Raw genomic sequence first — 27909 nt, forward strand, 5'->3', positions numbered from 1 at the left:
AAGTGACTGGCCTGCAGTAGATGCTGACAGTCTGAGATGTATGACTCTGATAGCTAAAGCTTTTTATGGAACTTGGGTCCCTGAGACATAAATCAAGGTTATGGCCACTGAAAAGGAGGAAACAAGAACTGGCATAGTTTCCAGATCTCGCCATTGTGTTTGTAGAAACCCTAAAAAAAAAAAAATACAAACTCTTGGAAAATTAATGGTAGTTTAGCACAGTGGCAAGAGACTTGGTGCATATCCAAAACTCAGTCATGTTCCTGGTTAATAGCCCCAGTCCATGGAAATCTAAAAATAAACAGTCCCATTCACAATAGGAACGAAAATAAAATATAGGAAAAATTTGGCATGAAAAGTGTAGTACGTGAATGAATAAAACTACTAAACTTTATTATGGGGTCAAAGAAGATTCAACCTCTGGAGATACGGTCTGTGTACATCATAAATATTATAAAAATTGTATTTCTTTTTAAATTGCCTATAGATTAAAAGAATTCCTCTTTTTTTCCAAATCAAAGTTGGGCATGGTAGTAATTTCTAAACAACTTGAAAATTTCCAAGTACAATATAAAGAGTGCCTTCTGAGTTCATGGCAACTGCCAATATCTCAGAAGTGAGGAGTCAGTCATCCTGGGCACCTGAGTCAGTTCTAGATTTTATTTCAGACTCAGCCATCGATGGCAGTGAGATCCTTTTTGCTTAGATGTATGTGGGTGCACTCAGATCTAAATTAATCAGTTAAAATAATTGTGTCACAGTTTCAAAATATTTAAATTGTGGAACCTTTCATAGGTTTAGAAATACCTATCGAATGTATACGTACAATTAACAAATAAATAAACACATGTAAATGAACACAGAGCCCCTGAAATCTGAAATTCTTGTGCTCTGGGATCCCCTGCCCGTGAGTGTGGGCAGAACATGTGACCTGCCTCTAGTCATACAGGGGATGGTAAAGGTGAGGGGATGTACGTGTTCCACATGTGATTATGTGTTATGTTACATAAGATTGTAACAGGTGTCTTGGCTGGGTGTGGTGGCTCACATCTGTAATCCCATCACCACGGGAGGCTGAGGTGGGTGGATCACTTGAGGTCAGGAGTTCAAGATCAGCCTGGCCAACATGGTGAAACCCCAACTCTACTAAAAATATACAAAAATTAGCTGAGTGTGGTGGTGCGCACCTGTAATCCCAGCTAATTGGGAGGCTGAGGCAGGAGATTTGCTTGAACCTGGGAGGTGGAGGCTGCAGTGAGCCAAGATCGCGCCACTGCACTCCAGCCTGGGAGACAGAGACTCAGTCAAAAAAAAAAAAAAAGATTGTAACATGAGTCTTGCTGGAGACTCTCTGTCCCTTGCTGGCTATAAAAAAGCAAGATGTCATGTTGTAAGCCACCTTATGTGGTAGCCACATAGCAGGAAACTGAGGGGCAGCCTCCAGTCCTCAGCAGGCAAGAGACCAAATGGTGCTGACCACCACATGAGCTTGGAGGCTGATCCTTCCCCAGTTAAGCCTCAGATAAAACTGCAGCCCAACCAACCAACATCTTGATTATAGCCTTGCAGAGACCCCAGCTAAGCTGTGCCCAGAGTCCTGACCCACAGAAAATGTGAGATTATAAACATCTATTCCTTCAGTTGCTAAATTATTTGTAATCTTATTATTCACCAAAGATAAATAATATAGCCACTACTCAAGTTAAGCAATAGATTTTTACCAACATTTTAGACTCCCTCATGTACCCTTCCTAATCACAGCTCCTTTTCTCCTCCCCAGAAGCAAGCACTAACCTGATTTTTGTTTTGATCATTCCTTTGCTTTTCTTTATAGATTTAATACCTATATAAGTATCACTAAATAGAATATGCTTTGCTTTGAAAATATGAATATCAAGCACAAACCTAACTGTAGCATTTTTTAAAAGGTCAATGGGATAATTTTTAACTTGAAAATGTAACTTTGAAATTGACCTTGAAAACAGTAATGACAAAATATCTTGAAAAAAATTACTATAAATTAATTGTGACATCATAGTTTTTTTAAAAAAGATTTTTTTAATGAAGTAGCAAGTTAAAAATATCTAGTTGAATCTTCACCTCACAGTGTGCTTGTGGCTGCACACACACACACACACACACACTTATGCACACAGTGTCACACATCCACACACTTCCACATTCATGGTTGATTGATGGATAAGGAGAAAGTAAAATCACAACACAAAAGAAAATAAACGTGAATATTCTTCTGACTTGGTAATTAATTTTCTAAAATTTCTAAATTTAAAAGAAATAAGTCATGGAGAAATTTACTGATAGATTTGACTACATAAAGACTGAAGTCATTTTACCAGTCAGCAACCTAAACATTATTAGAAAACAAAATTTAATCCATGAGGCATATTTATGACAAATATAAAATAGTACCAGCTCCTGAATACACGTATGAAGAATTCACACTTCAAAGTCTAAGATATTTATGTAAGGAAAAACATAGACGAATAATAAATACATTAAAAATGATCAAACTCGGCCTGGCGCAGTGGCTCACGCCTGTAATCCCAACACTTTGGGAGGCTGAGGCGGGTGGATCACCTGAGGTCAGGAGTTCAAGACCATCCTGGCCAACATGGTGAAACCCCGTCTCTACTAAAAATACAAAAATTAGCCAGGCATGGTGGCAGTTGCCTGTAATCCCACCTACTCGGAAGGCTGAGGCCGGAGAATTGCTTGAATCCGGGAGGTGGAAGTTGCAGTAAGCCGAGATTGTGCCATTGCACTCCAGCCTAGGGGACAAGAGCGAGACTCCGTCTCAAAAAAAATAAAATAAAAAAATTAAAAAAAAGACCAAACTCACCCATGTAAATTGAATTGCAGTGCCATACTAGCAAAGTTTGTTTCAAGTTATGATGCCTTAAGTTGATGAGGGTGGGATGAGACAGGCTCACCGTTGAAAGGAACACAAATTAATAGAATATTTTTGGAGAGCAGTTCGGTAAAATTATTCCTGTCTTTCAAATGTGCATAGTCTTTGTCCCAGCTATTCCATTTGTAATAATCTCTCCTAATGTATTAATCCTAAATACAAGGTTTATGTTAAAACACATTTATCAAGATATTTGATTGGCAAACATGGAGATAATGTCGAAATTAGGGGAATAATTAAATAATGGTTTACTTGTTGAGTAAGATGCAGATATTTTAAGATGAGGTTTACTCATAGTTTTTAATGACAGAGGTAACTCATGGCCATAAGTTAAAACAAAATAAAGTTGGAATCCTGTAGTAGACTCTAAGCACCAGAGAGTTTTTTGTGGTGTTAGATCAGGATCAAATCCCCACTATGCACCTACTTCCTGTGTACCTTTGCGGTAGTTGCTTAATCCTTATGAGCCTAGTTTTTTTGCTCACAGGTTTGTTTTAAAGCTCCAATGAGATGACTAAATATAGGAAGTCTTGCCTATTCCAGACACTTGACAAATGTGTCCTGCCTCCTCTTGTTAATAACGCTGAACATGGGATGATGTGACACAGAGAAGGGGACAGGATCAAACATTACATATAGACCGATTCTAAATTTAAAATACATGTTTGTCCACAACACGTTTGAAGGATAGAAGTAATTGTTTTAAATTTTTAATTGAAAGGAAGTGAAAGTGTTGGCTAACTGTACTTCCGTAACAGTGTGGCTTCTGTCTTGGTAGGGACTGTGACAATCTTGTTCACAGGGTCCTTGTCCATAATCTTAACAGGTGGGAAATCTCACACCAATCTTATTCCCTTAGGGACTGATGTATGACAATCTTGTGATGTTCTACCCCAGATGGGAAATGGGGTTTGGTGTGATTTGGGGGTTGACAAAATGACCCCCTCACAATCGCACCACCTGCAACCCTGGTAGTCAGTGTGCATTGGCACCATCAGGGATGCAAAATGCAGATTCGTAGAGAGATTTGGGTTTGGTAGGTCTGGAATAAGGCTGGGAAGTGCGTGCGTGCGTGTGTGTGTGTGTGTGTGTTACAGATAGTAAAGTTTATAGATCTTAAGTATAGAGCTCAGTGCATTTTTACATAAGTACGTGTGTAACCACCATTCAGATCAAGATATTGACCATTTCCAATAACCCAAAAGGCTTCTCGATGCCCCTTCCCAGTCAATAACTCCCAGCCCCGCTCCAGGTAACATTATTCTAATTTCTGGCCCTACAGAGTAGTCGAGCCTGTTCTTGAGCTTCCTATAAATGGAATCACACAGCCGATACTCTATGTCTGGATTCTTCTGCTCAATGTCATGTTTATGAGATGAATCGTGTTGTCTGTATTGGTGGTTCCTTCACTTTTATCGCCCAATATGGATAAACCACAATCTGTTTGCTCCTCCATTCTCCTGTTGATGGACGCCTAGGTTGATTCCAGTTTGGGACTATTGAACAATGCCACTCACATGTTCCTAACCGTATCTTCGGCTGGGCATAAACGCTCCGCTCTGCTGTATATTCTTAGCCACGGAATTGATGGGTGCAGAACAGGCATATGTCTAATTCTAGTAGACACTGCCAAACAGTGGAAATCCATATTTTTAAAATTGAAAATTATTTGTAATTGACACACAATAATTGTACATATTTATGGGGCACATATTATATTTTGATACATGTATACAAAGGTATAATGTTCAAATCAGGGTAATCAGCATATTCATCACCTCGAATATTTATTATGTCTTTATGCTGGAAACATTCAAAATTCTCTCATATTTGAAACCATTATTGAAAACAAATTATTAACTACAGGGCCATAGAATGCTATAGCTTATTCCTCCCATGTAGCTGTAATTTTGTATCAATTAACCAACCTCTCCCTATCCTCCTCTCCCCATCATCCTTCCCAGCTTCTAGTAGCTACAGTTCTACTCTCTACTTTTTTTTCTTTTTTTTGAGATGGAGTCTCATTCTGTCACCCAGGCTGGAGTTCAGTGGCATGATCTCGGCCACTGCAACCTCTGCCTCCCAGGTTCAAATGATTCTCCTGCCTCAGCATCCCAAGTAGCTGGGACTACATGTGTGTGCCACCACGCCTGGCTAATTTTTTGTATTTTTAGTAGAGACGGTGTTTCATTGTTAGCCAGGATGGTCTCGATCTCCTGACCTCGTGATCTGCCAGCCTCGGCCTCCCAAAGTGCTGGGATTACAGGCGTGAGCCACTGCACCCAGCCTATTCCTTACTTTTATAGGCTCAACGTTTTTAGCTTCCACATACAAGTGAGAACATGTGGTATTTACCTTTCTGTGCCTGGCTTATTTCACTTACCATATGATCCAGTAATCCCACTACTGGGTATATATCCAAAGGAAAGGCAGGGAAATCCGTTTCCCAGAGAGATGTCTGCACTCCCATGTGTATTGCAGCACTATTCACAATAGCCAAGATATGGAATCAACCTGTGTCCATCAACAGATGAGTGGATGAAGAAAGTATACATACACTATGGAATACAAATTTGGCCACGAGAAAGAATACAATCCTGTCATTTGTGGCAATGTAGATGAGCTGAAGGAAATCCGTATTTTTATAAGTCGTCACAGATAGGGGTGGTCTTGGACCACACTTTGAGAAATGCTTCTTGGATAAAAGCCCCATTATATGGACAAATATATTTCCTTTAGTCCTCAGTTCAAGTAGAGAAGGGCTTGCTTATATGGAGATACCAGCTAGGTGATTTGGGGAAGTGGGGAGAATGAGAAATCAACTGAGTGCCACCCATCAGCACCCCTTTGGAACAAATTATTGCAATTTACTTCTTCTGCCCAAGGGAAAGAAGCTGAGAACAGAGAAGCTTTGATAGGATTTGATAGGGAGAGTGAGGCGCCAGGCCACTCTGTCCAGTTGGCCATGAGCTAGAATAATGCTCACTGATTTGCTGGTAAAAGGAGATGGCTTGGGGACTTGGGTTATCCCTGCAGGGAGCAACTATCTCCTCTGCTCATCTTAAACAAGATAATTGCAAAGCGGTTCCCTGCCATCCCATCCTCTTAACAAAGAAGGTGAGATAAAAGAGATGGCATTCCTCCTGCTGGGCCCAGCAGGCTTGACAACCAGTGCCAGTTATGGGGAAAATGTCCCTTTCAGCTAACTCAAGATCTTTCAAAACAGACCCAGGCAGTTTCTTTGAGGGCTGAAAGCCAGGAAACAGGGGTTCCTGTTGGCCGAGGCTTGAAAGGAGGGCCTGCCTGGTCTGTTGGCCCATACCAGGCTTCCTTCGCGCCTCTGCTAGGAGCCAGTTATCCTGCAGGCTGACTCAGCCTCTGCCCAGCCATGATCTGAAGCTGCTCTCTGCTGTTTTAAGCTGAGCACTGCAACCAGGGACCTCAGACACCAAAGACAATGCAGGCCTCCAGAAAGCAGGAGAAGGACTTCTAAATCAAGGCTGACAGGAGGAATGGGAAATGGGCATTCAAGGACTTGGCAGTATGCCAGGCTCTGTACATCAGGACCTCATGGAAACCAGAAAGGTAGGTTGATAATTCCTACCCATCCCAGGCTGGGCCTCATGTCCCTCATTGGGCTCCCACAGCTGTGTGAGCATTCTTTACCAACACGGCACTTCTCTCCTGGAATCCCTTGTTTAACCTCTTCTCCACTGCTCTATAAACGTAGTGAAATTTCCAGGTGCGGTGGCTTATGCCTGTAGTCCCAGCACTTTGGGAGGCCGAGGTGGAAGGATCACTTGAGCCCAGGAATTTGAGGCTGCAGTGAGCTATGATGGCACCGCTGCATTTCAGCCCAGGTGACAGAGACCCTGTCTTTAAAAAATAAAATAAATGCAGTGACACAAGACAACCTATGTCTGTTTTATTCCCAAAGCTGCGTGTGTCCCCAAAGCCAAGTGAGGTGTCTGGGCCTAGTTAATGACCAATGAACATTGGCTGTGAAGGAGTGAAATTACACCACTCGGGCATATTGACACTAAGTTAAAGCCACTTGAAAAATAGCAGGTGCGCTCGGTGTGGTGGCTCATGCCTGTAATTCCAGCACTTTGGGAGGCCAAGGCGGGCGGATCACGAGGTCAGGAGATCGAGACCATCCTGGCTAATACAGTGAAACCCTGTCTCTACTAAAGATACAAAAAAAAAAAAAAAAATTAGCCTGGCGTGGTGGCGGGCGCCTATAGTCCTAGCTACTCGGGAGGCTGAGGCAGGAGAATGGCGTGAACCCGGGAGGCAGAGCTTGCAGTGAGCAGAGGTCACGCCACTGCACTCCAGCCTGGGCGACAGAGCAAGACTCTGTCTCGAAGAAAAAACAAGAAAAAGAAAAATAGCAGATGCAAGATCACTCTGACCTTCATGCCATTTGTTAAAAGCAAAAGACGAGATCCCTATGTGAAAGATGCAACAATCTTATTCTCAAAGATGAGAAGCTGAGATGGAAAGAATTCTGTACCAACCTTGTGAAAATAAGTCTTATCTTTTAAGCCTCCCCACATCATTTAGTTGCTTCTTCACAACTTACTATTATTTATCCAATTCAGTATATCTGTAACTGACTATTTCTTGAGGACTTTATTTCCTTATGAGGGTGTCTGTGCTACATAAAACTTGTATTTAAAAATGTGCATGCTTTCCTCCTGTTCATCTGTCTTATGTCAGTTAAATTCTCCAGCACAGGCAGGACCCTAAGAGTATGGAAGTGGAATTTTGCTGCCCCTACAGTTGATTACATGAGTGAATAAATGATTGAGTGAATTCTGAATTATAATGAAGAAGCTAAATATCTCAGTGATGGTTTTTCTTCCTAAGAAAATTAATCTGTTAAGATCACAGAGTTGTAACGCTCTTCTACCTAACAACAGCAACAAAAACCTAGCTCTTTAAAAATAAAAAGGAACTCTTTTCTGAATTAGCAACGTCCGGAGAGATTTTTGGTTGTCACGACCGGGGCAGGGGGTACTACTGGCATCTGATGGAGGCCAGGGATGCTGCTGACACCCTGCAATGTACAGGACAGCCCCCATACAAGGAACTGTCCCACTTGAAATGTGAGTAGTTGGTTGTGCTGAGGTTGAGGAAGCCAACTCAAGGAAGTCACCCACCAGATGGATGCTGTCAACACTGCTTGCTACAGCAAAAGCTACTGCTGAGAATGTGCTCCAGTTGAGAGTAAAGCCTGAAAAACTGAAGAGCCGGGCACGGTGGCTCACACCATAATCTCAGCACTTTGGGAGGCTGAGGCGGGCAGATCACTTGAGGCTAGAAGTTTGAGACCAGCCTGGCCAACATGGTGAAACCTGTCTCTACTAAAAATACAAAAATTAGCTGGGCATGGTGGCATGTGCCTGTAATCCCAGCCACTGGCGAGGCTGAGGCACAAGAATTGCTTGAACCTGGGAGGCAAAGTTGCAGTGAGCCGAGATTGTGCCACTGCACTCCAGCCTGGGCAACAGAGCGAGACTCCAGCTAAAAAAAAAAAAAAAAAAAAAAAAAAAAAAAAGAAAAAAAAAGAAAGAAAGAAAGAAAAGAAAGGAAAAACTGAAAAGAGCAAGAGCCACTTAGAAGCCAGGTATGGTGGTGCGTGCCTGTAGTCCCATCTACTCGAGAGGCTGAGATGTGATGATCCCTTGAGCCCAGGAGTTTGAAGCTGCAGAGAGCCATGATCACACCACTGCACTCCAGCCTAGGCAACACAGTGAGATCCATCAAGTTTTTTTAAGCCACTTAGAGAAGGTTTTACAAGTTACATGAGCAAAAGCTAAATAACTAGTACATCCATGTGCCATAAAGTGAAGAAACGGATGAGGTCTCTATGGGACATGTCAGCTATACCCAAGAATGTGTTTGTTTCTTGTGGCTGAGACAGTGATCAAGGCAGCTTTCCTCCCAGGGCAAAGACTGGTTTGTTTGTGGCCATTTAATTTGGCCAAACCTGAGTTTTGATGAATAATACTTTGCAATCTTCAAATAATACTCATTTTGTTCCCAAATCCAATGAACTAGAGGCTGTAATTGAAAGAAGGAAGAAAGGGAGGGAGGTAGGAGAGAGAAAGGAATAGAAAGAGGGAGGGCAGGAAGGCAGGCATGAAAGAAGGCGTAATTGTCAAAAATCCAAGTTATTTGAGGCGTACTGCTTGACCTGACTTTATGCAGTACAAACAAAATCAGGGTAAGCTAGAATTCAGAAGACAATGGTGCCACTGTGTTTCTCTATGGAGTGCTCTCAGAAGTGTGACCTTTTCTAATCCCAAACTGCTTAAAAAATGATGTCTCCTTGGGGTGCCATTTAGATTAATCTGTGACGGGACCAGAAGCGAGCTAAGCTGATGATTCTAATTCAATTGCCAGCGAGATGGTGTCTGTCTCCATCTGTAAACGTCCTCATCCTGCTCTCAGTGGGGCCACATTGATGGCTGCAGCCAGCATTATCCTTTACAACCCTTTTAATTTTTCGGCTGCATGATGTGATCTTCTGTGAAGGCAGCACTAGTTCAAATGAAAGTATTTCTTATACAAGAGCACAAACCCTCAGTTACATTCTTAAGAACTCATTCCTTGCCTGTGTGCCTAAACCACCCTAGCTAATAAACTCCCCCTAAATGTGGCTTTCCTGCATCTCACCAGCCTGGTGGCGTATGTTGGGGTGGGGGCATGTCATGCCATTTTATGCATGGGGGATCAGGGTCTATGATTACCTTGTCCAAGATTAATCAGTGGGTAAGAAGCAGGTGCAGGACCCCAGGCTATTCTTCTGTTCACAAGGTAGTGCTTTTTTCCTCAGACAGCACACATCTCTATGGCAGTGTGTTTGAGTCCAAACTGTATCTAATGTAGAAGGTGGGCCCCGAAAGTGCACTTCAGTTTATACCAGCCACTCAGCCCGCATCTGCTTGCATCAAGCTTAAATGTGTCTGACTGCGGCCATCTTGGCTCCCTCAAGGCCACCAAAGCAAGTCCTGCGGTTGCTTCCTTTTGCTATTGCGAAAACCCTTCAGAGTCTACTTCGTCCTACTGCAGTAGCAGTGAGGCCCATCCATCAGGGATGCTGGGCTATGAACCGGGCTTCTTGTCTTGCAGCCACTTTTATCATCCCAGGGATACAAGTTACTCCAAACCTAGCTTCCCTGCAATTCCATTTCCCACACCAAAACACGGAAAGGATAATGCTGACATCCCACCAGTGCCTGTGGGAACAACCGATTTTGTTGTATGACTGAACAGCTCTCTTTGCCCTCTTCAGGTCCCTATGAAGGCACAAACCCTGATAACCATTTATACGTAAGACACTAGTATGATGAGCAAGGAGGTTTTTATCCTTCTTAAAAAAAAATAGGGGAGTGGAAGAGTGGAATGGTCATTGTACCAGATCAGGTTATAATCGCAAAATGCTGCAAAACAGAATCTAAGCGAAAAGACCCAGTTTAGGGTCCCTGGGGCTAGCCTAGCTCGTGGGACAAGAAAACGTGCCTTCTTGGCATAGGGTATCTAATGTCTTGGGACGTCTCTGGAATGTTTCATCTTAGATTCTTTTTTCCTTTTAAAGTTAATTAGCTGATTAAGAATTAATCACATGAACTATTAATTTGTATTGCTATTTATTAAAATATTAATATTTACATAACTTATTGATATAATATTCAATTGCTTGATAGGTAATTAATAAATTCCAACTCACCCAGTAAGAACATTTTTGTGGCGACAAGGTAAAGAGTAGGATGATAATTGGATGACCCAGAACTTAGAACTCAATAAGTGAAAAACACGTGTTGTTATCAATGCTCCTAACTTCTATCATTATCTGACAAGATTTTCTAGGCAGTGGCACCCTTAGAATCCTATCTTCTCTGTTTCCTTTTCCTAGTAGCTGCCAATTAGGATGCCAATCATCCCTGATTTTATGTAGGATGATGATAGCCAGGGGCAAATGAGGAAACTGAAGACTCACAGAAATCTAGGACTAAATGTAAGAATTTTAAAAATGGTAGATTTTTATGGTAAAGAATGTGAGGTTTGTAGTTTTTTGATCTCCACAGGAGAAATGAACAAATGATTCCATGTAAGAACACTGGAAGATACTAAATTCCACCTTGATATTTTCCAGGAATGTCACATCCTGAGTCTTGGTTGACTTCCTGAAAGTGTCCTCTCCAGTTTTGAGGGACCTCCTGCTCCAGGAAGCCTGCCCTGATTTCCCAGCCAGAGATGGTCCTTTGAATTTCCCCCGACCTTCACCTGGCTTCTCTAGGAGCACAGTCACAATTCATTGTATATTATCACTAATTGGATACTTATTTCATGTCCTGTGTTCACAGTGGTAACTAGCATGTATACATTACTTACAGTTTGATAACAGCCTTTCTTTCACATCTACAAAAACAACAATTCCTAATATTAATTATATTTGCTGTGGGTCAAGTATTCATTTAGGACTTTACTTGGAGTATTTCATGTAATCCCCATGCAGCCCTATATCTCTACTAAAAACAGGAAAAATTAGCTGGGTATGGTGGCACCACCTGTAGTTCCAGCTACTCAGGAAGCTGAGGCAGGAGAATTGCTTGAACCCGGGAGACGGAGGTTGCAGTGAGCCGAGATTGTGCCACCACACTCCAGCCTGGCTGACAGAGAGATTCCGTCTAAACAAACAAACAAAAAAAGCTTTGCTACTCTAAGCACTAACCCCTTCCTCTTCCGCCTTCCCTTCTTAGCTTTCCTTCCCAGAATGCAGTTGCTACCCTGGAGGGCGAGCTGCCCAAATGGGATGTGGAGGCAGCAGCATGACGACAAAAGATGCAATCTGAAGCTGGTGGAGCCACAGACGGGAGCTGGACAGTGAGGGTTTCATGGAGACTGTGCACAGGACTGCCCCCATCTGCAGGGACACTGTGGTTATTCAGTCTTGCTGTGCACCTAAGGGCAGTTGCCAAGTGGTGGCAGCTACAGAGATGGGGAGGGGCTCTGTGAACCAGGGCCTCCTATGGCTCCTGTTGGGTTTGGGCCAATGGGAGGCTCCAAGATACACCCCAGCCTCGCACTCTTGGCTCCCATTCTTGGTGGGTACAGGTTCCCTCCCCTTGTGTCTGCAGGCCCAGCATTGGGAACGGCTTCCTTCTGAGCTACTTCCTGAGTGCTTTCACCCCTTCCTGGCTTCCTTAATCCTACCTGCGCCTCTCCAAAGGATCCCTTCATTCAGTTATCTTCGGTTTAATCCTTTGAGCTGCCATCCATTTGCTGCACACAAACAGGCACAGGTGGCACACTGCTTCACAGGCAGCAACCATACAACTGCAGCTTGTCTTCCTATGTCTTCTGCATCTGAAATAACAAAGAACTTCCATCAGGGCTCAGTGTCAGGCAGAATTAATTTCAAGTCTCTATTCTACTTCCTGCAGGAATTCAATCATTTGCCCAAAATTACCCAGCTGGTAATTGTCTGTTTCATTATCTGCTACATGGGGATATAACATCTACTCCTCATAGAACTATTGTGAGAATAAAGTGGAATAACAATGTATGTAACATGGACAGATTTTGTTAAAAAAAAATACAGGATGCCCAGTTATTTAAATTTCAGATCAACAATGCTTTTAGTATGCCTGTGCAATATTTGGGATATACTTGTATTAAAAAATTATTTATCTGATATTCATATGTAACTGGATGTCCTGTATTTTATTACTTTATTTACTTATTTATTTTTGAGATGGAGGATCTCACTCATGTTGCCCAGCCTGGTCTCAAACTCCTGGGCTCAAGCGATCCTCCCATGTAGTTGAGATTACAGGTGTGTGCCACTGCACCCAGCCTACCCTGTATTTTATCAGGTGAACCTAAACATCCGTGAAGTGCATAGCACATCGTCTGCACATTACTTAGCCTCTAGTGAATAGTAGCAGCTAATATTATTATAATTTGTAATTCCCATATTACCAACACCTAACCTAAAACAATACCTGACATAATGCTCAAAAAAACAGCAAAAATGAATAAATGAACAAATGGAGAAACTGAAAACCACGGGGGCATTTTGTCTGCAGCGAAAGATGCCCAGCTGACGATGGCAGAGGAGAGTCTGGAATTTAAGTGTCCTTGATTCGAGCCCAGTGTTCCTTCCTCCAAATCGCATCGGGAACAAAGTGAAAGGAACTGCCAGAAGAGGCAGGTGACCAAGACATGGCAGCGAGTGGACCCCCAAAGTTGCTGAAAAAACCTTTTATCTTTTACCCATCAAAATAATTATGTCCTTATTTTTAAATGTTTAGATTACAGATTGGGACTGAAGCTTCCTATCATGGACATTTGCAGTTTTCTATCAGTCTCAGCAATTTCATGTCCATCTCAATCTCAGTAATCAAACATTTCTCCACTTTGTTTTTGCTGCAGAGTAACTGCATTGAGAAAATCCTGGTTTGGGCAGATGAGCACTTGCAATTGATAAAATATTTTTAAAAATTCACCTTGCAATCCAAGGATACTGTTAATAGAGATGTCAGGAAAAATTATATTCCCAGATCTTCTCCAAAGCAACTCAAGCTTAGCAAGGCAAATTAATGTGTCAAGGATGTATTATATTAGAATTTGGCTCACGAAGGGTGGGCTGACTCTCTTCTCTCTCCCCTGGAGCAAGAGTCATGGCTGGGCCTGGGGCCACCTAACCAGGGGCTGCCAGCCTCCTACTCCAGCCACCTGCCCCTCCAAGGTACATATGCTCACCTGACTAAGAGTTCTTCATAAAATAGGAGTAGACATGGTGGGTGTGTGGCCCTCAAGACTGCACGTGTGCCTCTGCCACACTTTCTGCCTCTTCTCAAATCAAAATGTAGATGCAACTCAGCCTCAGCCTGGCAAACAAGACAGATGATGGGAAAGCACGAGGACACACACCCCAGGACCTGGAATATTCATTTGGAACTTCAAGTTCCGTGAGCCCAGTGGGTTCTTAACAGTTAAATGATGTTTCTCTCGAGATTGGTGGTAACCTGTAGAAATGTGATTTTAAAAAATACTTTCTGAAATTTGTCCACATTTGAAAGATTAGCGTAACTCAATGAATCACTTTTTTTCAAATAATCAAAGAATGGCACAAAATTGTGCACAGATAAAAGTTGTGTTCCAAGTGGATTTTGACAGAGGGGCTAAAGATTCACTGATAGAGTTTCAGATTTCACACTGCATGAACCTTTAAGAAATTTTCACTTGTTGGATTTTGGTATAGTGCCAAGGATGAAAATCCAGTTCTCTGAAAATGCTATTCAAGTTCTTATTCCTTTTCCAACTGTGAATCTGTGGGAGACCATTTTCTTCACGTATTTCAAAAAAAAAAAAAAAAAAAAAAAGTATTTCACACATTGAATGGAGAAGGCAGACGTGAAAGAGATTTTCCAAAATGTAAAACAATGTTACTCTTCTACTATTGTTTTGAAAAAGATTTTTCTTTCAAGTTTGCTATGATAACATGTAATGGGTTTGTAATTGGTAGAGACATTAATAAATGTTTAAAATTTTTTGTCTTTCCATTTTTGGAAAGACACATAACCAAAAGCTCTTTGGGGTATTCAATAATTTCCTAGTGTCAAGAGCATCACATTGTACTGGTTTACAGCACAAAGGGGCCCCCAGCTCTCAGAGGTCCAGATATGACACATGAGGTTCTAACAGGCTCAGGGTCAAACACTGGCCTAAGGTTGAACCCAAGAGATCCTTTTGCTAACACAGTAATCATCTGAAGAAAAATTGTTATGCTAAACAATGTCAGTTTGATGATCAACACATTTTTGTTAAAGCAGTGATCAGCTGTATATGTGAAAACTCTGCAGCAGGGATTCAATTCCACCATATCCTGTCAGTCTGCACAGGTGCACACACACACACACACATTCACTTTTCAAAAACTGATCCAATTGTTCAAATGCATGTTATCTACATGATCATTTCACAAGGGCGGTGCCCTAATGGAAGCAGACTTTGTTCTATATCCCCAAGAGGCTCTTAGGATCTAAGTCTTCTAGTTGAGCTTCTTCTTACCAAAAGGTCGGTATGTCAGAGCTGGAAACAGAAGCCAACATCCCTTAAGTCTGGCTTTCTTCTCACTGCACTGCTTCCTCTAGGGCGAGTGCCAGGTCTGCAAATCTCTAGCTGGCCGATGAGCATGACAGGAGATGCCTGCACCCTCCCCTCCCCTCTCCATCCACAGGTGTTGATCCTTGCTGGTCATTGCTAGTTAATCTCAGATCAATGTCTAGTTCCACTGCAGCCTGAGGTCTTGGAATCCTGAACAGTGTTCCAGGTAGCCAAAGCTGGTCTGCAGAATGAAGCTGATGTGCACAAAGATATTCTGCCTTGAACGGAGGTGTGAGGATCGGCTCTGTCTGGGTCACGCCTGGAGTCCAGCTTCTCTCCTCTCCCAAAATGACTCCAGTTTGGTGCTCAGCCTTGTGATTATGGATTGTCAACAAACGATTAGCTTGAAAATGCTGCCTGCATTCTTTTCTCTCCAGGGATAAAAAGTGGCTTTAGTTTTCTCCTTTAAAGCGTACTTGTGAGCATAAAGATCTTCCTCCTTGAAACTGATGCAGATCCTGGGTAGAGATTTTTTTAAGCCTTTAATTTCATTGCATGAAGGAACAAGAGGTACCTCCCTTCTGCCTTGGATCTTCTAAGCCTCAGGGCCTTGTTTGTATCTTGAGTCTGTGGCTTTTTTCACAAATGGAGCCACACTATCTGCATTATCCTGTAACTTAGTTTTTAATCATATGTTTTGAAAACTTTCCCATATACAGACATAATATCCATGAGAAAAATTTAACCTGTATTAAAGACAAATTATGTCAGGTGTTAAATGACCACATCCTTTGGTCTAGTACATGTTGAAAGTTTTTATGCCATTTGTCTTTTTTGATTTGGGACTGGTGGTTTTTCCCTCTTCAACAGATTTTAAAAATATAGTCAAATGTATCACTTCTATTCTTTACCATTTTTGTCATTCTTAGAAACACTCGCGTTTGTGTGACTAAATTCAGTATTTTCTTGCCCTCTTACGGTTTTTGATACAAAGACAAGGTAAGCAAGACTATTTTTGTCACCCAGTTTTATCATCACCATTTACTGAATGGTTCACCATTCCCATTGATGTGAAAAGTATCTTGTTCCTAACCCAAAGTACACATAGGAACAAAGTCATTTGTGGACTTAATATTAAGAGGCAGCACCAGCTTCAGATGTTATAGACTAACATTTTATCCCCTGACTTTTCTAAGAAGGAGTATCATTAGACTCTTTGAAGATTTTTTTTTTAATTGGGATTGCAAATTTAGACAACTTTACACTTGTTACAAAAGGCACTTTCAAAGAACAGTGCCTTTCACTTTGCAATGAATTTGGATGTTTGGGAATTTGATTTTTAATATCTAAATGCATGTTATTCCTTACCTGAAAGCTATACAGGCTGCCAAGAATTTGAGAAGTAGATGGGATACAGACATCATCTGGTCCAGTGTTTTCAGTTGACAAAGAAACTTAGGCCCAGAGAAGGGCAGGGATGTGACCCAGGTCAGAGGGTGATCTGGCGGTATGGTTGGGAGAAGGAACCGAGGTTTCCAGCCCCTTCTCTGGGGCTTCCCTTCCACCACACGATGTATCTGACAATCCTGTGTTCCAAACATTTCCTGCCTGAGGCTGCAGACTGGTAAGACCTCTAAAGCCATGAAAATCCCACAAACGTTCCTCCCTACCCAGCCGCCCCACGCACCCCCATCACACAAAGTCAGTGACCCACAACGAAGAGAAAAGATATTTAATTATTTCTCAGGCTAATCTCTTAAAGCGCTCAAAGTGTTTTCACAAGTGCAAGGGGAGGGATTGTTCTCAGCCAACATTTACCAGTGATTCCGACACACGCAAAAACACTCCCAATCACGGTGCTTTATACTTACTTTTAATTTCTGCACTGAAAAAGAAAAGGAAGGTAAAAACGATGACAGATTAGTTTACAGTGACTTCATCTTTGTCCTTAAATTAACCTTTGCTCTTGAGAGCAGAAGAGGGAAAGACAGGGGAACGTCAAAGCATGATGGTGAAATGGTGACCAGGACACCTCGGTCTGGCTAACAAGGGTTCTAAAAACCTGGACACGGTGCCGTCAACGCACTAGTCTGTAAACACTGACAGGCAACAGTTAAGATACATTTAAAAAAAAGGAAAGAAACCAAAACAACCCACAATTCCATTCTTAAAATCAAGCACAAAATCTGACAATGAAACATATCCAGGGGTTGTGTGTCCCCATCTGATCTGGAGATGGTGCTCTGAAGGCAGCCACAAGGTGTGAGTCACACACTAGGGAGACAGACATCTGTTCAACACAGAATTCCGGCTTTGCTGAACTGCAATGCATATTCCCTCTTCTCACTAGTACAGAAATGTTCTGCAGGCAGGAACATGAGCCCCCCGGCTCATTCACCTGTACAACCTCCCCTGACAGACAGTGAGAGCCATGGTGGGGCCAGGGGCTCTGTGTGCTTTGGAGGCTACTGCCTCTGGAATGTTCCACATTCTCAAGGTTTGGTTGGGCTGTGGGTTTTAGTTACGCTCCACACATTGTTTAGGTGCTCGCTTTATTTTTCATGTGCAAACTGTTCCTGTCTAAAGCTTTCAGAAGAACGTGTACAGACACCCTGCAGAGACGAGGGTCATGACGGGGCCCTCCTGCCTCTTGCGGTGGGGCGGGGGCATGGGGGCGCGTCACAGAAATAGAGAAATGACATGTTCCGCTGCAGTTAAACTCTAGTCTCTGATTCGGTCCATCCCGAGGCGGGGGTGGGGCTCCTCAGTAGGTGATTGTCCACTCCTTGACAGAGGCGTCATGGGAGGTTGTGACCAGCGTGTGCTCGTCCAGCCAGGCCAGGCTGCTGACATGGTGCAGCCGGTGTGCATCTGGGAAGAAAGGGTGCAATTTAACGAAAAGCCAAATTTCTCTGCATCTATGTACATCTTGGACTAGGAAGATGGAACAACCTGTGCCTAAATCATCTCCAGGGCCCCCAAGAAAATGGCCATGAATTGTTGTAACTCAGGAGTCTGGCATGGTGGCAGTGGGGCTGAATTCTCCGCGTGGCACTCCTGACCACCGGGGCCGGGTACCTCTTTTTTGTGTGCTGCAGGGTAATTAGCAGCATCCCTGGCTCCACCTACAGATGCCAGTGGCTCCTTCTCTCCATGTCTTGACAACCAAGTTCCAAGGGGGTGAAATAACAATGTCTTCTTATGTATAAAAGTGATGACATGCAGACAACACACAAACAGCTACACTGTATCCATGCCCTATTAAAATGGGGCAGGCATGACAACCAGTAAGAGGCTGGAAAACACAGGACTGGGGGGGCCACTGACATTCCCCTCTGTGACAGTCACACTGTGGGTGAACAGATTCGATTCCCCATAATCTTGCCTCCACCCACCCGAGATGCCAACAGTGAGACAGTGCCTGTGCGCTTATGGCTCCTCTGTGGCTGGCTCTGCCATGAAGCCCAGGGAGGCTCCCAGCTGCAGGCAAGGGGGTTCCCACCAGCTCTCTGCTCCCCAGGTCCCCAGCCTCTAGGTCTGCAGCCCCACCTAGACAGGGTGAGATTCAGCCCCCACCCCTGCCTGGCACGGCATACACCCTGATGCAGGAAGCCCTGGCCTGCGGGTGGCACAGGTGCCCGGGAGCGCCTTCAACCACCAAGCATGACTTGGCTGTGAGGCCAGGCTTTAGCACTCTGTCCACATCACCAGGCTGGCTCTTTTCCAGATGTAGAACTCAACTATCTGTACGAGAACCCGACGCTGAGGTCACTTCATGTTTGGTGGCCTGTGACCTCACAGTGAAGACACAGACCCCGACCTCCTAATCTCTATCCGACTAGCTCTTGCTGTATTTTTTTCTGGATCCATTTCATTTATGAACTTGTTTGATTCTCACTACCAGACTGGCGATTGTCTTATAAACCAGGACGGACGTTGAAACCTGCTTTGTGTCTCCTCCCTTCCAGACCGGGCTGCCTTCCCTCTCTGCCTGTCCCGCACCTGAAGCCTGCAGCTGGGGAATGGGCTCTGGGGGTGAGCTCAGACATTTTTAAATAGGAAAGGGCCCCATTAATGTTTAACACAAAAGGATGTCTTCAAGGAGAATGGATGAGGGGACTTGACCACACACTAGGAGGAGAGCGGTAGGGGGGCACTCGGGGAGGGGAGGGTTTGGACAACACAGAGCTGCCTCACCATACGTGCATGGCCATGCGGGGACATCACAACCCCCACAGGGAGAAATGATGACATGCAGGGCTAAATAAAATCTACTGTTACAAATCATTTCACCTGTTTCCTTTTTAAATGTGGCTACCAGGAAATTTCAACTCCACATGAGGCTCACATTATACCCTGGACGTGGCTGTCTTAGGGAGGGGGAGACCCTGGTCCCAGGTGGGATTTAAGGGGTGGGTGGGGGAAGTGAAGATGTCAAAAGTGAGGCCTTCACTCAGCTCAGCAGGTGTCCTGTGCATGGGGCCCCCGTGGTCCCTCAGTACGGCCAGCAGCGCAGCTGGTGTTTGCTGGAGGGAAGGAGACCCACACCTCTTCCTGGCCACCTGTCTAGAAGCACAGAGGCTACTTGGCCCTGGGGACTGCAGCCAGGGGACAGCCTGTGAGATGGCCCATGGAGCCCTGAACCATGGTGGTCCCTGCCAAGGCCTGGGGGCAGAAGTCACCTTGGATCTTGACTCTGGTTTCCGGGTCACTCAGGGTCCAAACATACACCATCATGTCCATGCCACCGGAGGCAAAGTGTTCATTGTCTGGGGACCAGGCCAGGCAGACGATTTTTGCATGGTGTCCATAAAAAACATTGTTCTCCTAGTTGCAGGTTGAAAACAAGAGAGGTGGCAGGTCAGGTTCAGGCCACAGTTGCCCATATCACCTCGCTTACCCCTCAGGGCAACAACGAGGACCCAGGTTTCTCAGGCGCTAACTCTATGCCAGCGACCCCTGCAAACCCAGACTCCTCAGAAGCATGGCACAAGGCACCTGCTACTTGTAGAGGCGAGAAAACTACAGCTCAGACAGGCTCAGCTCAAGGTCACCAAGTCACGGATAACCTCCCACTGCCACCTGCACCGCCCAGCACGGGGACAGAGGAGGAGCCCGCCGCCACTCACCGAGTAGCCGTCAGCGACGCTGAACACTGTGACCACCTTGCTGGCGTCGCACACTGCGAGGAAGGCGCCGTCGTGGGAGTAGGCCACGTCGGTCACGGGGCCCTTGGCCTCTAGGAGCTTGCCCTCATCCTTCAGTGTGGTGCCCAGGATGGAGTACAGGCGGACGTTGCCATCCTACAGCAGGGACAGAGAGGAAGTGAGCCACCCCTGAACACACACACCACACCCACCCTTTGTGAAGGGGGGTCGAGGGCTTAAGAAACTGTGCCGTTCCCACTGACTGCTGCTCTGCTGGGCCCATGCCAGGCACTGGGCATGGCTCTTCCCGTGGATGGGCCTGAAACCTACGCAGCTCTATGAAAATGGCTGTTGGTACCTCGGGGCACCACTGGTCTCCTGAGGCCCTCAAGCTGGCTGGTGGAGGAAGCCACTCCATGCCCCGGTCACATCCGGCACCTGAAGGACCCGGCAGCACGTAGACCCACCCAGCCCCTAGCATGGAGGGCACTGCCACGCCTGCTGCAGGACTGGGTTATCAGAGGGCTGCCCTCCTGGGCTGGGGAGGGGAAATGAGCTCTTCTACAGAGCACTCAGGACTTGGCCAGGCACACTGTGACCGGGCCACACACACAAATTCAAGGGCATGAGAATTATGCCGAGGCAGAACTCAAGGGAAACTAAAATGACTGGTTAGTACTGCACCTTGAAGATGCTGGGAAATTTCTGTCACTCTTCCTTCAACCTATGAGCCGAGCCCAGCCCCAGGGGATGCCATTCCTTGATTTCCTGACCTGCTACCCTCTTGCGCTCCCCCCCGCCGCCGCTCATGGGGCTGGCTCTGAGGCCCAGCTGTCCCCTCCTCGGCACTCCCTCTACCTCACCGTCCACAGTCTTGTGGGCACCCAGGCAGTGAGGTGGGGGAAGTGCCGAGGAGGGCAGGGGAAGGCTCCAGCTCTGGGTGGCAGGAGGTGGCTGGGCCCCAGAGCAGGTCCCTCGCCCCCACCGCCCCCATCCTTCCCCTGACCCCTCGCCTTCCCTGAGACAGCCCCGGTACTCACACAGCTCACGCTGTCCCCAGATCACCCAGATACCAAGGACAGAGAGCATGGGGGAGAGGAAAGCGACTTACCGCACCCCCAACCGCCACCGTGTCCCCGCCGGGGTGCACTGCCACAACTTCAGGTTCGTAGCCGGGGTTATCGATGCTGAAGCACTTCCTCTGATCCTTCAGCAGGACAATCTGCGGCACACACAGGCAGCTGGTCAGGCGGTCCAGCCCTTCGGGACAAAGCCCTCAGTGGCAGGAGGGGCGCGTCCCTGTCGGGGCTCACTGGAGCTGGGTTTGGCTCCATCCCCAACCTCTTTGCAGGGCCACCTGGGGCTCTGAGCCACACCACCAGGACTCAGTCCCAGCCTTGTGACCCTCAGTCAGGTGGGGCAGGAAACACAACTAACTGTGACCATTACTGTCATCACTACATTACTTCCACGGCTGTCACCACAGCACCACCTCTTGGGAAGTCACTTGGCCTCGATGGGAGTCAACGTTCAGGGTAAGAAAGGTACTAACAACAGTAAACAAAAACAGCGACAGCCCCTGGGCACGTGCCAGTGCTCTGCTGCGAGTGTTCCAGCCCCACAAGGCAGGGATCCGGTTCCGCGTTTCAGAGAAGAAAGTGGGGTACGGTGCTTATGCTGCACGCCCAAGGCTCCAGTTCCCACAGGCTGAGCCGGGACTCTCCCAGAATCCAAGCCTCGGCACCCGCACTGGGCCTTTGCCTCTGGTACGTGCAGCAGAGGCTCTGCAGCGGGGGCCTTCCTTCCGTCTCCCCTCCTTGTCAGTTCTTCCGGTTCTAACTTATTCAACTGCTCCCAGACAGTGGCCTTCATCTCTGAGTTTAGCCTTTATCCCAGTGTGCCCCTACCCAAGCCACCAGCTGTCATGAGGGCAGGCAGCCTCCGCCCCTACCCTCTGGGCTCCTGTTTCTGTGTGGATTGTGGATGGATCGGAATGAATGGTAGCAGCGCCCTGACTAAAACCTACTACTGAAGATGCACCTCTGTCATCTGCCTGGCTCTGGAGGTGGCCTTACCTACTCACAGGTGAAGAATGAGGGCCTAAGCATTTCCCTGAAGCTTCGTCCGACATGAGACTTGAAACTGGTTGTTTCCTGATCTAAAATCCCAGGCCCCTCCCAGCACCCTCCTAACCCTTTGACTGGTGACAGGGAGCTCTACAGAAAATTCTGACCCAGAGCAGGGGTTCCAGATGTCCTGGGAGGATCGGGTAACAGCAGATCACAGAGAAATGCCACATGAGGAGGTGCAGGGACCTGGAGCCTGTCCCCCGCACACCACAACCCTACCGGGGTCCTTTCTAACCTCCTGGGCGGCAGGCGCCAGCTGGGCTCATCTGAACATCCTCTCAGCCTCAGGGGAAAGGATGGCCTATGATGACCACAACTTTACAGACGAGGAAACCTGGGTCTGGAGACACAGGGCACTCTGCCCTAGGCCTCATCCCCTCACCCACAAAGCCCCATGTGCAGACCCCTTAGCTGGGAAGAGCCCTGCTGTACAGAGATAGGCCACCTGCCAGCCTTCTAGAACTCCGCTTTGTAGTGTTTCCCCCAGGCCCCGAGGCGCTCCATGTGTGGATTCCCTTTGCACCTCCCCACCCCCACTGGCTGTCCATGCTGTTTGCAATAATTACTTGGCAGGGATTTCTTATTATCTAGGACACAGAGAAATCCACTCTCCCTAAAGCAATTAAGTTCACAAGGCAAAGGAGGGCCAGAGGGTCCTGAAAGCAGCTTTCTTTAGCAAGGCTCGCCACTCGTGCCAACAGGTGCCCCTTGCCTTCCCCGGTCTACATGCCAGCAAGCCTAGGCCCGCCAACAGATAATATCTTCTGCAGGGCAGAATTCTGTATAAAGTGGGTCAGGCTTGGGTCTCAGGTGGCTTTGGTCCGGATATTCCAAAGGTGTGCAGGTGGTCCCGCTGTCTGGGGTGAGAAGCCAGGCCGGGGAGTCAGGTGCCACCCTTCTGCATGCGGGAAAGTACCAAGCTGCTCTAGGCCTCAGCCTCCTCATCTGTAAGAGGAACCAAGATGGTGTGAGGAGCCTTACATGTACTTCCTCATAATCACCTGGATCTGTGAGTGCTGGGGATGGGAAACTAAGGCTAAGAGAGGGTGAGGTAAATGCCGGAGGTCACACAGCTACAATGCAGCAGGGCTGGGATGTGAACAGAAGCAAAGGCAGGCCCACCCCACAGAGTGTCTCATAGACTTTACAGGCTGATGGGCAGGCAGTGTGGTCTGAGGCTTAGAGACAAATCCCAGCTCTGCCCTCTGACCAGCTGCAGCCTTGGACAACCAACTTATCCATTCCGTGCCTCCATTTCTTCATCTGTACAACTGACGTGATGGTGGTGAGGATTAAATATGTGAGATCCCTTAGTGCAGTGCAAATGAGCGCTCGACCAAAACACTGGCTAGAGCAATTGTCACATGGGACGTGAGACAAATTCAGCAAGCAGGCACCACACAGCTGCAGGCTCCGATCCAAACACTAAGCCAGGTCCCTACCTGTCCAATGCACACGACCACAGCGTATCCCCCGGGGCCGACAGCTACGCACTTTGGCTGAACGTCCAGTTTCACAACTCCTTGTCCGCTGTTAGAGAGAAAGGAAGCACATTACTTCGACATTGCAGCAGCTCAGTGTAGGTATGCGTACGTATTTACCGTTAAACCACAGCAGTTTTGCTCCTTAGGAGAAGGCAATTCTACTGCCATCTATACTGGAGAGACTTGCTAAAATATGGGATGGTAGCAAAATAACGACCCATGACTCTGGTGCAAAGAGATTATAAATCACAATGGGGGCCCGGGGAGGGGGAGGGGCGGGGGCAGGAAGGAGTGGCGGGAGGCAGTGAAGGGCACTGTTTATGCTCCTATTTATCTGTGGTAAGCCCTCATTACACCCAGATGTGGCTTTTGTACCCGTCTGTTGGCTAAAGACTCTGGAGTTTACTGAGCACAGACAGAATTGAGCTCTGTTCCCCAAAATTGATGGGTAAGTTTTAAGAATCCGTTACCTTTAATGGGTGAAAATCATGTTATCTTTAGCCTTAGCCAATGCTATCAAAACTTGTCCTAGAAAGACTCATACACACAAACTTCTTGAAAACTGAGATAATCAAGAAATTTCTGTGTCACTCGGCCAAGTGTGGCATCCCCAAAGGCTCCGCAGCAAGGTCACCAGGCCAAGGCTGGCTCTGTAAGGGCCTTGCCTTGGGTTATCTGGCCCAGGGAAGACCTTTATGGAACGTGTTAAGAGTGGGGTCACCACAGGGCAGTAGAAAGAGGACCAGGACCCAGATGCCTGGGCTCTGGGGCCGCTTCTGCCACTCATCGGAAGGCCCAATTTACCTAGAGATGCCCAGTCTGCCAGGCAGGCAGGGCCTGTGCAACAAAAACGGCACACCTGCTAGGAGCTGCGTGCTGCACCCTGTGCCAGGCTCCCATCAACAGGCCCCAGGAGTCCCCATCTCTCAGGCAACACGACTTAGGCAGGACTACCGGGTCACAAAGGGGTCTACACAAGAAACGTAGGGCCAGAGGAGGGGTCAGACCTGGGCGTGGGGACACTGGATGTGCAGTGGCCTCGTCAGGGCCTGGAACATTTCCCTTTCAGTCCCTCCAAGTGCATTTAGGACTTCAGATCACTTGCAAACTGCTACTCTCCTAGCTCCACTGACTGCCAATCAAAGGCCCAAGGCTAAAAACAAACAAGACATTGTCTTTTAACCAGATCACTGTGTTCCCATCTCACCCTTGAGCAGAAGGGGAATGCCGTCTTGTACTCAGCACCTGCCCTGTGCCAGGCTCACCTAACCCACAACAGCCTGAGGCAGGCTCCACTGTACCCGCCTTTACTGATCAGGAAAGGGAGACAGGGAGAGACCGCAGCAGGTTCCTGAAGAACAGGGCTGTGATCTGCTGCCCCTGCTTCCAGGGCAGAGTCCACACCTGGTCGTTGTCTGTGGGCAAGAGCATTACCCAGACCACCTGGATCTGTAACACAGTGCTGGGCTCAGGGCCCAACAACAGGAGAACAATGCTGGGGACGGGGTGGGAGAGATGAAAGGAGCAGCTGAGGTGTCCTCCAGAACAAGAATTGCTGGGGGCACAAGACCTCCGCGGGGAGCTGAGACTCATCCAGGACCCCCGCAGCCCTGAGTGCTCTCACCTGTAGTCCCGCAGCATGAGGCTGGTGTACCGCACGGTGTCGTCCATGCTGCAGCTGATGAGCTGCCCCGACTCGTCCACGGTCATCCTGGACACCTGGTTCGTGTGGCCTTTCCCAGCGAAGGAGTCATTCTCCCCTGTCTCTGAATCCCAGTAATGTAGGGCGGGATTAAGGAAAAGCCCAGCTCCTGGGACTGCTGGGTATTCTCAGGTGTGGCTTCAGTCCTAAGATTCTCCGTTTACATCAACAAATGAGAATCTCGTTGCAAACGGACACAACCATTCCCCCTGGGAAGCCTGCAGTGTCCAGTGTTGACACGTTCTTAGGAAGGGGTATCTGAAGTGTGGGTGCAGCACACAGGGACTCAGATGAGGCAGAAAGGGAGCCGTGCTGGAGGCCTACTGGGGACCAGCAAGCCGGGGAGACTCCGGGGTCTCCTCTGCTACTAGTTACCGGGCAGGCGCACCCCTCTACCCCCACATTTCTTTACATTTTGGGGGCAGAGGGTGGCATATCTGCCCTCCTCTCCCAGCACTGGGGGGACCTCCCTGGGTCCTGGACAGTCCCTCTGGGAGGTACAGCACATGCAGACCAGAGCTGTCCACACAAAAGGCAGTCTCCAACACAGCACGGTGCTCAGGGAGGGCAGCAGAACAACGCACAGCAGGTGCCATCATCAGCAACGTGTGTGGGCATCCCTGCCCAGGCACTCTGCAGATGGTGGCGCCAAGGTTCAAGACAGACCCGTGAGCAGAGTGTCACCAGCTCCAGGCCATGCAGGAAAAACACAACAGAAGCCCCCATCATCAGGGAGAAACCAGGACTCATTTAAAGAAACCCAGACAAGGACTTATAAGGGGGACACAAACACCTTCAGGGAACATCACCGAAGGGCCACAAAGCACCTCGCAGGAGCTCCAGCCCTGGCTCTGTGGACCACAGGCTGCGTGACTCTGGGGAGGGCACGTTAGCTCTCTGGGCTCTGGTTTTCCTATTTTTAAAACAAGGGGACCCAACATAAGGGTGTCCAGGTGCTTGTGAATTCTAGGAATCAAGAATCCCACCGTGTGGAGTAGGGCGAAGGCTGGCGCCAGCTGCCATTGGCAGAGGGAGTGGCAGCCCAGGCTCAGGGCTGTTAAGCCACACTCTCAGGGTTGCACGACAAGAAGGGACTGATCAGGTCGGAGCCGCCCATGGCTTTTCCTCAGCTCAAGCCCTGGAGCTGCCAGGGCCCCATGTACAGACAGGCCACCCCTAGGGGCCACACTGGTCAGAAGAGCATGTGGCTGTGGCTGCAGCCGGAGCCACCTGGCTGGCCTGGCCTCGGGCACCGTGGGAACAGGAAACTCCCCCTAGAGCCAGCGGCTCCGGAGCCAGCTCTTTGAGTCAAAGGATATTAATGTGCCCGTCGTGGCTCCCAGAGTAAATGTAGGACTTGCCGCCGTTTTTATGCACCGCCAGACACTGGATCGACTTACTGTGACCCTGTGGAGCAGACACACTGGGCGGGTAAGCTGAGGACACACTGCCCTGCCCTCTGCCACCCGCTTTCCACCAACGAAGCTTCTGGGTAATGGAGGGGGCGGATGCCCCTCAATCCATGGTAGTGCAGGTGTTCTGAGGCCCCAGTAGCCCCAGCTGCCTGAATGCATGGCCCACCAGCTCTAAGAAACCTTTCCAAAGCTACCCACAGTCAGCTACAGACCCTGCCCTTCATTCCCCTCCCTCCAAGGTACCTAACCCAGACCTGGGCCCAGACCTGCGTCTGACCAAGGCCCAGCACCTGAGCACCTAACGTGTGCAGACACGTGGCCTGCACCCCACCGACCAGCACCCGTCAGGGGGGGAGCCACAAGGGGGTCGGTCCAGGAGGCCTTCGCTGGCCACACTCGCTTCAGGCCCTGGTTTGTGAGGTTTCTTCTCTCTCCCTGCCCAGGAGTGCAGGCCCTGCTGATGGCAGGGGTCTCTCCGACCACTGTAAAAGCCCAAGGCTGTCTGTGAACGCTGACGCTCCTTCCCTAACCTCCTTGACTGCTGCAGTGGAGGGCACACAAGGCTGGTACACAACCAGACAGCAGCTTCCAGAGGCAGGCATTTAGCCCCCTCCATATCTGATCCTGGGACAAAAATAACGGCTGGGGTGCAGGCTCCTCATGCCTTTCCCCTGCAGAGCCTCTCCTCTGAGCTCAGGGCTTTTCCGCAGGAATTCTTGATCTCTGTGGTATGCCACATGTTGCCACAATATGGCACGGATCTTTGGAGGCAGGTCTCCTTGGAGACAGGTACACAGTTACCAACGGGACTGGAGAATGGGCAACGAATGCAGCTACTTCCATCTTTTCCACAGAGATGTGGGGAAAAATCATCACATGCCCCAATAAGAGACATTGAGCTGGGCTGCCTCCTTCCAATGTGGCATCCCACCAGTTCCACTCCTTACAGCATGGACCTCAGACCAGCACAGCTCAGCTGAGCA

General features: G+C 47.5%; 1 protein-coding gene across 3 annotated transcripts in view; it reads right to left on the reverse strand.

Moving 5' to 3' along the window:
- Nucleotides 1-16766: 16766 nt before the first annotated feature.
- The window catches only part of WDR1 (WD repeat domain 1), a 42836-nt gene continuing 31693 nt past the window's right edge, over nt 16767-27909 (reverse strand). The window contains exons 9-15 of one of the 3 annotated variants that reach the window (XM_054553438.2): nt 26829-26918; nt 25434-25588; nt 23768-23855; nt 21308-21418; nt 20179-20352; nt 19732-19876; nt 16767-17920 (exon numbers count right to left, since the gene is read on the reverse strand). In XM_054553438.2, coding sequence (XP_054409413.2) covers nt 17814-17920; nt 19732-19876; nt 20179-20352; nt 21308-21418; nt 23768-23855; nt 25434-25588; nt 26829-26918 — 870 coding nt within the window. In that variant the 3' untranslated portion in view covers nt 16767-17813. 3 annotated transcript variants of the gene reach the window in all.

The sequence above is a fragment of the Pongo abelii genome, chromosome 3 (genome assembly GCF_028885655.2).
Source record: "Pongo abelii isolate AG06213 chromosome 3, NHGRI_mPonAbe1-v2.0_pri, whole genome shotgun sequence".
NCBI classification, from domain to species: Eukaryota; Metazoa; Chordata; class Mammalia; order Primates; family Hominidae; genus Pongo; species Pongo abelii.